The following is a 13023-nucleotide window of genomic DNA, read 5'->3' as shown; positions in this document are numbered from 1 at the left end:
TTTGCTGGATGAGAAGCATTTCAGTCCTTCATGAGGAGCTGGTGGTGTGCCTGTGTGTGCAACTAAGAAACTTGAAGGATTCTGCTTCCAAAGCTGGTTCAGCCTAACAAGGTTAGTGGCTTTGGTGGTGAGGTTCAATGTTTCAGACTATTCTTGCTAGCCAAAAGATAGCTATTTATTCCTCATACCCAGGCTGCTCTCGGACTGAGCCCCCACGTCCTTCCTTGCCCTGAAGTCCCCATTCACAGTAAATCTTTGGTGCACAGTGGCAGGGGATAGTGCTTTGTGCCTTGCCTTGAGTCTCAGGGAGAAATTGGTGGAGAGAAATCAGGGCTGTGTCTCACTGCTGCCAGCTGCATTTTTGCATTTACCAGCTCGGCTGGTATCACAGATCAACAGAGGGTGGGGAATGGCCCTCAGCCAAAGCAGGACATTGCTCCTGGCAAGTGCTAGCAACAGGTATTTCAAGTCTACCTCTGCTATTCAGGAGCTGTACTGTTTGACCTGCTGTACATGGAGTCATATTTTAACTTTGCTTCTCACCCCACCTGATCTTTTCTAGCCTCAGAAGCATAACACAGAGAGTAACTTCTTGAAGGGCACTAAGAAAAGATACTCCCACTAAAAGATGATGAGAAACGTGTTACAGGAACATCCGTACAGCTTACAATATAAGCTAACTAAGAATACATACAAAACATAGCTCCATGCTAGCTCTATGAGGAAAACCAGCCAAAACCAACACAATCACCTCTATATATAAAAATAATTCATTTTAGTGGCATGAAATGTGTTTTGCCTAATGGCACAAAAGTTCTCCACTTGGCTAGAAGAGACAATGCACAGTGGAATTATGAGACATTTCAACTAAAGAAATAAAATTACTCTGATAACACCAGCATGATGTCATGGCCTTGTCCATGCATACACTGCGCACACCCCAGAAGTTCAGTGACATCGCATTTGAAACACCAAGGAAAGTAAAAATAAGAAAGCAAACAACTCAGTATTTTCACACAAGCTCTGTAATACAGAAGAGATGTTCTCACCTGTCTGCTCTGAGATGGCAACGTGGCAGGCTGCATGTGCCTCTGCATCCGATGTGGCTGCATCAGCTGCCGAAACTGCTGCTGCAGAAACTGGCTGTTGTTAGTCTGCTGGGGCGGCTGTGCAGCTGGAGATGGCTGCTGCTGCTGCGGCTGTTGCTGCTGGAGATAGTGAATGAGGGACTGCTGCCCTTGTCCTGCTGTCAGAGGTGGTATCTTTTGAGTAGCTGACTCTGAGGCAAAGTGAGACAGTGGTTTGGTGTTATTGAAAGAAAACTGGTCTTGGCTAACAGGGCTGTCAGCCACCAGACCTGGCTGCAAGCTAGTGGATGGCTGTTGCATAATTATGTTCATATTTTTGGACTGGCTTGTAGTCATTGATTTAAAAAGTGAGCTCTGCATATTCGTGGGGTTGCTGGTGGGAGTGATGTTAGAGATTAATGTACCTTGGGGACTGAAGGGCTGCTGATGCAGAGCCGGGCTTGACAGCTTTTCTGGCCTGTATGGTGGGGAAGGTCCAGTATTTGTGGAGGCCATGCCGGCAACCAAGCTGTTCTGTGGACTTTTAATGTTGTTGGCTGGTAAGCTGGCTGCTGTCAGGGTGGGCAGCATGGAGCTCTGTGGGCTGAAGGGCTGCTGGTTCAGAGCTGGGCTAGAGAGCTTCTCAGACCCATAGGGAGGAGAGGGGCCACTGGATGGGGTGCTGCTGGAAGTCATGCTTGAAAGCAGGGTGTTTTGAGGACTCTGAATGTTGTTTCCTGGTAAATTATTAGCAGGCATGCCGGACACCATTACATTTTGAGGACTGAAAGGTTGATGGTGTGGGGATGATCCTGCCCTGTATGGTGGAGAGAGACCAGGAGGAGACATAGTTGGCCAGCTAGGAGGCTGTACTTGTTGCTTAGTAGTAGACACCTGCTTGCTAGCTGCCAGCTGCTTTAGCTGCTGAGCATGCCAGTTGGAGCCAGGTATGTTGGGTAAGGGTACTGGAAGCATAGGTGGTGGCTGGTTCTTGCTCTGAGCTGCTGTAGAGATGGGCGATGCAACAGGTTTGTTTGAGGAAGGAACTTGGAAGTTGGCTCCAGCAGATGATGGTCTCATCTGAGGAGATCCTCCACTGGTCGGATTGCAACCTGGAGAAAAATCTTTGTTAGCAACATGGTTCTCCAAGTGGGAGGTCTGTGGGGAGGACTTTGGAGTGGTACTTATGCTTGGTTGAGAATGACTCAGCCCAAGTGGCTCTTCAGCCTTGCTGCACAAAATCTTCTCCAGGTCCAGGTCATTGGGAGAAGGATCGGGCATTTTTGTCAGCTCTTCCAATAGATCTTGCAGCTCTTGGTCCACAGACTGCAAGCTGTTTCCTTTCTCATCATAGTGGACAATGTTATTGTTTTGCGCTCCTATTGATCCCTTCTGATTTATTTCAGTGTTGGGTGGCACTGAAAATGGGGAACCAATGCCACCACCATTTATGTGATTGTTTTCAAGGAGCACTGGATGACCTGCGACTCCCAGGGAGGAAGCACTGTGACCAGTGGAGAATGAAGAACTTTGCATTTCTGGACACGCCACATTCGGATTGGCACCTTGGCCCATGGCAAGGTTTACATCATCAAGACAAAGTCTTTTACTGTCATTTGGGAAAATGACATCAGGCACGCCGCTGGAGGCAGGAGAGCTGTCATCTTCCAGTTTCCTTTTAATGGATCCCTGTAACTGTGAAAATAAAAAAGGAAGAAGAAAGGATCCATTATTGACCTTATTCTAACATGCTCTGAAGCTCCACACTGTAACACTGGGTTGAAGATAAAGAAAATTAAATCATATAATTAAAAAACCAATCATCTGAGACAAATTCAATCAGGATTTAAGTGGGTGCAACTTCACTGAAATCAAAAGAATTATGGTCAGACAAAAGCTAAATCTCACATATTGGCCTTACAACAGATGTTAAAACTATACAGTACTGTCTGTCATGTGAACTGTAATAGAAGTTTTTTAAATAGTTTCTGGTTCCATTTCAATTAAGACATTATACTCCCTGCATAACAAACATGCCTACATTTTTATGATAACATTTTTTAGGTCTAAATGGCAGATCTGAATGAAACCCTGGACTGAATTTAGTGACCTTCTGCCAGTGACTCAGATTAAATTCAGACCTGGGACAACTAAATTGTTTTACATTCTTTATAGGCAGGACATCTGAAATAACTGGCATACTTTCTAAACAAAACAAACCAAAACAAATTCTCAACTATCTATCTAAACAGACTTTCAAGCCTCCAACTCACAGATGTTTTGGATTTCAGAAACAGTAAATAACCTCTTATTTTTTGTTTATTCTTCTAAGTCTAAGGCAGTATGGGCTTTATTCTTTTGAAGGATTGCAAGTCATTCACAAAAATGGAAGTGTTTTCAAAATGTATCAAATAAGTATCTTGATCTACAAGAATTTGTAAGGTTGTAAATCCACAAATCTTAGGGGAAAACATCTGCCTTCAAACTGAGAACAACTCTTCTAATACTAATTCAGCACGATATGGCAATGTCTTCCAAATATAATTATCTGTGGTTTTCAGTTTTAAGAAGCATGACCTGTATGCCATAGGATTAATCAGACATTAACATTGCTGCTTCAAGTTAAGGGAAATAAGCGTTACACTCTTATTTATCAATAGAGGGAGGTAGCATTTTGATAAGTATCTAACCAGCAATGGGAAAACCATAGAAGGTCACTGTTCCTCTAAGGCAGCTCCCAGTAAAGCCTCTCCCTGCTCTGGCCTACAATTGCAAGTGCTACCAGTCATCTAGTGCCATGAAAGAACATCACATTAATATCAGCTCATGTCACCAGAAAAGTCCCACCACCTAACCCAGTGCAACCAGGTGCATTCTAGGGCTGTGATGGGTGATGACTAACTTCTAAATTTTACACTAATGATTGAGCACATCACAGTTTTGCCTGAGAATCACTACACAACAGCCAGCAACTTTGGTGCTCTTAGAGCACCATCACCACAGGGTGTGTGGAGGCTGCAGGGTACAAGGTGGGCATACCTTGTGTGGCTCCTTCTGCAACGAAGGCCATTGTCTCCCCACTAAATTCAACCTATTTTCAAGCAGTCCTGAACATGCTGTATTTTGACCTGCGAACATGGGAGAGCTGCCCAGTGGCTCATTCAGTTGGGACTCACACGAATGCTGTCTCATCACTTATTTCTGATTTGGTGGACAGAGAGAAGGTTGCAGATTTGTGCCTACAGTTGCTTAGGCTACAGATGCAGTTTAGGATTAGTACTGGTCATTGCCACGCTAGCATCCAGCTTACCCAGACATTTGGAGGAGAGTGAGAAGATACAAGCTAATTGTACATGATCATCATGGCAGATGGAAAAGCAGGCCTGCATGCTACAGGGAGCTGCTGATCCGCTTTTAAGAGGAGTTTACCTACCCTCTGCCAACAGATGCAGTAGTTTTGCATGGCATTGTGGCAAAGACCCTTTGACATGGATATTTTCCCCTTACCCTCTAAGAGCTACCCCTCACTAGAGCAATGAATACTGCTCCCCTGTGACCTCCAGTTGCACTGCTTTCACATGGGTTGCACTCAAAAACCACTGGCAAGTGAGAGCCAGTGCTGGAGCATTGCTTTCAGCCGCTGTTCAGAGGTTACCCCACAGCCCTCCTTGGTCACAGTGCTATGTGCGGTTTGAATCGCTGGTCTGCGAGACACTGCCTTCGCAGCTCGCCAGAGACAGCTGAAGCATCAGAGATTTGATTATTCCTCTAGGCTGATGAGGCCAAAATTTGCTTAGCTTTGGGAGATGGAACAAGGCCTAAATCTTCTCCCAAGTGTGGGTCTAATGATGGATGAAATTGTTTTCCTTCATTTTCTGTGCTAAAACTAAGCCAGAGCTGCATGTTTCAACAAATGTTGCCCTGTGTAGGCTGAAACATGTTGGTAGAGCGTAACTACACACATTTAAACCCAGACACGTATAGAGAATCTGTACAGGGGTTTCACACATCCAAAATAAACACAGCATGTTCCCAAGTTGCACCCTGGGAACCTTCAGGCAGGAAGTGGTGGGGGATCTCCCACACTTGGCCAGCTGACATGCTGGCATGCATGTCCTTGCCAGTGCTGCTTCTGCCATAGGACATTCCTATGTGCTGAGTTAGTGGGGAAAAATTTGGGCTTTCTAAACACTTTGAAAAATAGCTTTTTAACTGTTGCACTGGGGAATAAATGTGATGGGAAAACAAAACTCCATTTCCCCAAGACTATTACTAGATAGAAACAGATAAATAAGGCCATAGCTTTCAGATGGCATGGGCATTCCAAAACTGGGGCTTTAAATAGGTTTTTAAACAGGATGTTGTTGCTTAGCCCACGCAAGAAGCCTGGCCATAAGAGAGGCAGTGAAATTAGCTGATGTGTTGTGTTCTCTTGAAAAACAAGCCTTCTGTTTCCCAGGTGAACATTTGCACAAGGACTGTAAAATCCAGAACCCCAGTTTCCCCAGGTGCAGGCAGGTGTAACTCCTCACAATTTAGTAGCATTGCTGGATTTGACTACAGTCCCAAATTTGAGAGAGAAAGACACTGGCCTTAAAGCAACTAAAGAAATCATAGAATAATCTTGGTTAGAAGGAATGCCTATGTATCATGAGCCCTCTGCTTCAAACAGCTCACAGATGAAAGAAGCAGACCACAGCATTTCACCAGGTGCATAAGCATGAAGTATCAGGTACATGCAGAAATCTTTTCTTGGGCTGGCTGGGGTTCAGTATTCCCCACTGAAACACAGGCAGTTGTGACTCCATACAAATATGTTAACAACAACAGTGGCAGGAGATCACCAGTGAGGCACTACAACTTTAAGCACCAGGAGCTTTTGATGTAACTAATTCAAGAAGCTGCTTGTACCAAATCATGCAGCCAGTGCTCTCAAGACATTTCAAGATCATGTCTTCAAAGCCTATAGCTTATACTATTTGACAAAATCAACAGAAACGACCACCAAAATATGTTCTTTTCCTTTCTCTGCTGATTAGTATATTGGGCAGCTCAAATTGAATGCCTGAGAAGTGAATAGAAATATTCTAGAAACACAGAAAACACACGCACACACACACACACACATTAAGCTGGCTGGAGGCTGTTATGGCTAAGTATGGGAAATCTCCATTCATATCTGCAAGCAAGGACGAAGCAGACAAGCAACAAAGGGACTCTTGTGACCTTGTCAAAATTCATTAAAATGCATTGGCATGCACAGCCTCACTTCTGTTTGGGAATACCTGGAAAACAAAGGCAGGCCGTCCAGTCTGGGGAATATCCGATTATGAGTCCTCAATTATCTCAGGTTTGCTTTTATAAGTGCGAGTGCCATGATCACAGCACTACCATCCTTTCAAAACCAACAGGCCGTCTTTCTGGGAGAGATCCAAGTTACAAACAAGTAGCGCTGCTACTTCACAAAGGCAGTGTAACAAGAATAAGTAATAGCTGTTTACTCTGCCCCGTCTGAGGAAGCCATACAGCTGTGGTTACAAACATCTAGTTTGTTCGATGCTACCTCTTTGCACAGAACCGATTCCTGACATACGGGCAGAGCACTTTGCAGGCTTCTCTTGTGCAAAGAAGACAAGGTGGCCTCGGCAAGCGAAACTAGTCCTCAGCTGCACCCTCTCCTAGACCAAGCTCTCTGAAGTTGCCCACTCGGGTCACTTTTGACATCAGGCTCTTTCCAAACTCAGGAGGTGGTGCTGACCTTGAGTAACTTACTATTTCTCAATGAAGGGAGAAAGGAAGGCTGGATGTGGCAAAAACTGAAGCAGAGATCAGAGTGTTAATAAACACACACTGTGGTGGTCCCATTGCATTTTAATAACCAATTGAACGGACACCTCTGGCCTGGCTCTCTGCCTTGCTGTCACTCAGCCTTCTTCCTTTAACACATCAGCTGTCCTTGATTGCCACTCCAGCTCTCCCTGTGAGCCAGGCTGCCCCATGGCCCTGCTGCCAGCCCCTGTTAATTCTCCACCCATCGCTTGCTCCTTTGCCTGCATGGTGTCTGTGAGGATGGAGCCACTGTGGTCTGCTCAGGAGAGCATCGTTTCTCCAGCCTTGCAGCAATGGCCTTCCACCAGAAAGAAGCCAAATCAAACTCAAGATTCCTATTTAGGTCAATGCAATGCAGAAATGAGAGAGAGGGAATACGTTAGGCGAGGTATTTCTGTGCCTCATCCTGGCTTCTGCAGTCTGTCAGAGGAGATTCAAGCCTTGATTTACAGCAACCGCAGGGCGATGATTATTGATCCGCAGCCACCCCACCCCACTCACTGCTATTGAGAGATCCAACCTACAGCAGTGATTCCCACACCTACATGCTTCTTCAAGCAAGAACTGAGCCCGATGGGACCTTGAACTGATGTCTGTAGAGCCTGCACTGTGTCCTCCTTTGGTGGCTGGTCTACCATCCCTTGCCTCCAGCATGCACCATCACTGGTGGAGACTCTCTTGATTTAATAGCACAAAATGGATCCATGGATCCATGACTTGGATATCCAGACAGGGAGTCAGATAACCTTCTTTTGCTGGGAGTCTCAAGACCCTTGTAACTCTTGCAAAATGCCAGCTGTTGGCTTTTCTCTTTATTCAACTGAAGAAAGAGAAATGATGGTAAAAGGAGACGGGGCAGGTGGGGAAAACTTCCATCTCACTACAGATATGGGGATTTGCTAGTGTTGTGGCAGCTGTGTACAAAGCTTTTCAGAGCAAGACCCCAGTGCCTCAGAAACCTGGGGAATCCAGGTCACCAACAGGCTGCTAAGATCTGTCATAGCTGAATTATCTTCATAGAGATTACTTTTTGTTGGAAGGGCTGAGCAATGTAGCAGCACAAGGGAAGGGAAATCTTCTTTCCAGTATTTTTTTCAAGATATATTTCAATCTGTTTTTTCCCCTTGCAAAGTATAAAACTTGAGCCTAAAGTTTGCTCAACTGAGCTGACCAGAGAATCTATCACTCTCTGTGTCTTGCAAACACTAGACGCTGCCAAAACTGGAAATATGTATTTGCCAGAGGCAAACTGCAGCATTCGGCGATCAAGACTTCAGTCTCCATGGCTTCAACAAGCTTCAGCGAGACCTATCTGCCCATCAGCCCAAAATGTTTCTATCTGTTCTGACAAAAACAGTCATGTAATGAGAAAATGGAACTGGCAATTTTCCATGTAAAACAAGAAAACTTCATAAATGTTTCTCCTGTGCCTTAAATACACAATTTGTAAAGGTCTGTGCTCTCCACTGCTCATTTATCCACACTCTAGATAGATTTTAATGTTCTACTAATCTTTGAGGACAGTGCATGAAAAAGACGTGAGAATTTGACTGTGTGTCTGAAGGCTGGAAAGTAGATTTGATATAATATTACCTTTTAAATGGCAGCAGTTACTTGCAGCCCTTCTTGAATGATCAGATGTGCTGCTTTCAGTAGAAGGCTGGTTTGCACATGAGCAACAAACCCCTGATGCTCATGGGCAAAGATCCTGCTTAACTAAAGCAGAACCTGGCACTGCATTAAGTGCATTTAGCACATCTGCAAGTTTCCATTAGTGCATGCTGGCTGCAGTTTGGTAACAAACACTCACATTTTGTATCTGAATCCAGAAAAAAAATGCCTCCTGCTGACCAGTGAGTAGCCAAAGCAGTCCTTGACTATGAGGAACATAAACTATGCTTTATCAAAGTCACATCTCAGGCTACAAGGAGAACTCAAGGAGGCTCAAGCAATTAAAACTACCGTTCACTTTCTCCATACCAAGATTAAACATAAGCTAAAATCACATTCCTCCTACTGCTTTGGGCTATTTGACCCTTCTGATTTCAAATTATTTCAGCATGAGTGGACATAAAGTTGTCATTTCACATTGTCAGGAAAGAGATCACAATGCGATTCCAAGCTACCAAAGACACATTTCACCATGCTTAAAAATAGCAATACCCCAAGTCCTCAGCTAAAGACTACCAGAGTAAAGTTTGCTTTGGGGTCTGCTGGGTATCTGTAGGCTGGAAAGGTGGCAGATCTGTTTGTAATGAGGTGTGGCACTAGAGAAAAGATTACGAATAGGGAAAATTCACAGAGTAGACTTCCTTCTATTCATCAGGCTCATGGAAACAGGCAACTGGAAAGGAGGATAAAGGAAGAGGAACTGGGAATATAAGCAGTCATTTTAACCTTGAAAGGACAGTGGTTATTAGCTAGCTTGCATGCATTATGTGGATTATTTTTGCCTGGAAATATAGCATCTCCCAATCTATAATTTACAGTGGCAGTAAGAAATCCGCTGTCTTTAAAACAAGTGTATTAACATAGATTGGAAGTTGCTACTTAAGCTATGCACTTGCAAACCACCTAAACACCACTGCTACATTTCTAGAACTTGATCAGTACCACAAACATCAGTTGCGTTGATGGAAGCGTGCTGTGATCCTTTGCCCCATTATTGTCACCACTCATTGTGATCTCTAGTTATTCCCTCAATAAATCAGGAACCTCAAGCTGTGTTAGAAGAAAAAGAAGACAAGGTGTGTGCTTTCCCTTAATAATATGGTGATGCTCCCTGTTGTGAGTGCAAAAACATAGTAACAGCACTGTTGCTCTCGTGCCTGTATGCATTACCTAGATCTGAGCTGACAGACATAGCAGAGCCCATGACAAGGTTTTGCTTGCTTGCACGGTTGCTCCATAGCTACTATCAATTCCCCTTCTCCATTGCACTGTTGCAGTATAACAAGATTCTGTTTGACTCTGGAACATATGTGAACTTTTCAATGGTGACTGCTGACCTAGCACTTCCTTTTGTCTACGTGGTCTCCTTCCCCAAGTTACCATGCAGCATAGGAAGCAATCCTGGCTGCAAATACTCAGAACTGCACTGTTCAGCTAGTAAGTGCGAAAATCCAAAACATCATGACAATACAAAACCAGAAAGATGTGATCTTACAGTAAACTTAAACCACAGAAACTAACAGGAAATTCAACCTGGACTACCAAGAGCCTAAGGTATTAGCTTTTTCATTTCTAATCTTAACCAAAAATTAAAGGGAAGGAAATACTACAAATATGATTTTCTCATACCGATTTGTGGGAATGCAGTTGTGCTCATAATGACAGAAATACGTGACCTACACCCTGCTTTATCTTGCAAAGCAGCAAGTTCGTGAACAAGGTTTTTCTAATTACCCTTGTGTAAATTACAGACAACATCACTAATATCCGTGTGAAGGTACCAATGTAGGATTAGTTCCAAGAAGAAACACATTGCCAAGAAGATACCTACTTTGCTATCCCACACAAGCCAGCTTCACACAAGAGACAGAGTAACATTCACTTATAGAAAAGCAAAAAGGAAAAAACCATCCTGAACCAGCAGCTTTGCTACTTTTCAGGTCAGGCAGAATTACAAATCTCATTTAGAAAGCACCATCAGAGATCTGCCCTATCAAAACAAATGTTCAGAGCCTTTCAATCTTGTCTTTCCTTAGCAATTCATCTGCTTTCAATATTAACAGCACTGTTGGAATATAAATTTTTCTAGGAGAAAAATTGCTGTTGACAAATGGATCTGGAGGAACAGGACTACTGCTTGCTCCTGTGTTGTACTGCTAGCAGGAGATCTCTGTACAGATGCCTCTTAATCAGTCATCTGAAGACTTACAGCAATCACGTCATGCATATTGTTTGGCTGTAACTTCCACATTCCATTTAATGACAAGTGTTATTATCTAGACAGCTGAAGACAGAACAAGTTCCCTGCCTCTTAGTTTTTAAGCTGTAGTACAAGAGCATTTCGTTCATATCTGGCCATAAATCAAGATCAATCTTAGACTCAACGCCTTTCCATCAGTATTACCTCATCTTACCTCAGTTTTAATACTGGCAGTATTGTTTTATATCTTTTTTTATAGTCCATTAATTTCAAAGTCCTATGGAACACTTTGCAGTAATTTTGCAGACTACATTAATTTCTCACAGCAATAGCTAGGCTGGAGAATTGCAGATCCTCTCCACTGAGCAAAAAGTGATGGTTTTGCTACTTGGGTCTCCTGGGATTTGAAAGCTACTTTTCTGTCTTCTTTTTTCAGCCCCTAACACTGGCACAGTTATGCAATGACCACAAATTAACAGAAGCTGTGTAAGAAACAGGCTGTGTATATTGCTTAATTATGAGGTAGGTTTACCATTTAGTAGATAACCAAATAAAACCCAGCCTGACACTTCTTTTGAGCTACATAACTGCATTATTTTTCAAGACCCTGAAAGCCTGACTTGATAAAACTGCAGATTCCATTTTGTCAAAAGGTATGGCTGGGGAATTAGCAGCCTGGAGGCAAAGCCTTCAATTAGGTCAAACCTGCGGACAAAAAGCTCTCCAATTCTCAGAACAATAAGGAACAATGGGATTTCAGTCTGGAAAAAGAGCATTTTTGTTACAACAGCTGAAGGTATCACACTTACTCTCCCAAAGAATAACAGCTACAGCCTTACCTGTGTGGCTGCACCCAAAGGCTCCCACTGTGCTGCCTTACGCCTGACTGCTGAGCAGCCTTCTGCTCGCTTGCTGCACTGGAAAGCAATGTGTTACCGCATCCAGAGCTCTTCTGGAGGCTTGGTGGGGGACACAACGTTTAAAAGAGCAGTTTGAAGTTTCTCCTAAGTGCTATCAGAAACTGAAGCACAACTCTAAGAAGGATGGAACAAATGGGCAAGGAACGTATTCTCCCTTACACATCCATCCAGGGCCTCTGTTAGCCTCCTGGATGGTCCTCTGCCTTTCAAGTAATGAAACAATGAACTGGATATTGATTAATACAGAAACATAAAAACAAGCCTCACTTAGAGTAAAAGGATCATCAATGCAGTGAGTCTCTCACTGAATGGGGGTGTAGAGAGAAGTTTTTATACAGCCAGAAGCAGAAATGTCTTGGAAAGCAGAAGAGTCTGGTAGTGCACGTTTAATCTGTTTCTGACTACTTTGTTTTATCCTACCACTTTCATCTTTACCTATACAGCAACTCCAATATTCTCAGCATGCATTAATTGGAATAGGAACGTGCTTCCTTGGAAATACGTTATTTGTAGGCTTCCTTCCTCCTGGACCAGCAGGATGATCGGACCAGCACACAGCTCTGGCTCCTACAACACACATGCTTTGAACAGTAGCTGTTACCAGGGGCTTTATAGTGTTTCTTGAAAGCAGTGGTACTAAAACCCCCAAGGCAAACACAGACCATTGCCCCAGCCCTAAAGCCCTTTTTCTATATAAAGCTGAGGAAATCCTGGCCTCGATGAAATAAATACTTTGGAACACTGACTTCAGCAGGGATGGGATTTCACTCTTTGCTTTTTCATTACTATCAACTAAAGGAGTGAATTAAAAAATACACAGGATTTGGAGAAATTGTCTCCAGCAGAAAATGCAATGCTGAAGTTACTTGGTTTTTAGCCAGAGAACCTCTTGACTTGCTATAGATACGAGTTCCCCTCTGTCCCAGAAGCAATGTTAATCACACATTCATCACTGCAAATTGACAACATAAATGCTGACTTGTGCAAACAATGTTAGAGAAAATGGTGTTCTTGCTTCAGAAATGAATTACACAGCCTTTTAAGCTTTCTACACTTCTCAGTTTTATGTAAACTCTAATTTCTAAGCCTTTGTTCTGCCTTTAAAGGTCACACAGTTGAAAGCTATGAAGCATAGCGTGTGTTCCCACTGATATTAAGATACTGTTTACTAAATCATGCATATAAATGTAAAGAAGAAACTGTTTGCAACCTACTGCGTTAATAAGCGATGATTTATCAGACAACACGGTTTCCAAGTATCAACATGTGGAATGTTAAAATCTGATCTTAATCACACAATGTGATTGTTTTGTTTTTTTTTGGTTGCTTTTTGAAG

The 13023-nt window shown here is 43.2% G+C and overlaps 1 protein-coding gene across 1 annotated transcript in view; it reads right to left on the bottom strand.

Annotated features, from left to right (window-relative positions):
- MAMLD1 (mastermind like domain containing 1) overlaps positions 1 to 7534 on the bottom strand; it is a gene marked incomplete at both ends in the record, with an annotated part of 37693 nt that extends 30159 nt beyond the window's left edge. The window contains 2 exons of the mRNA XM_080624476.1: positions 1050 to 2762; positions 7442 to 7534. Coding sequence (XP_080480602.1) covers positions 1050 to 2762; positions 7442 to 7534 — 1806 coding nt within the window. The remainder of the gene's footprint in view (positions 1 to 1049; positions 2763 to 7441) is intronic.
- Between the last annotated feature and the right edge of the window lie 5489 nt (positions 7535 to 13023).

Source organism: Psittacula echo (genome assembly GCF_963264785.1).
Source record: "Psittacula echo genome assembly, chromosome: 8".
Lineage (NCBI taxonomy): Eukaryota > Metazoa > Chordata > Aves > Psittaciformes > Psittacidae > Psittacula > Psittacula echo.
Note: the sequence above shows the minus strand (reverse complement) of the source record. Positions and strands in the feature narration are given on the sequence as shown.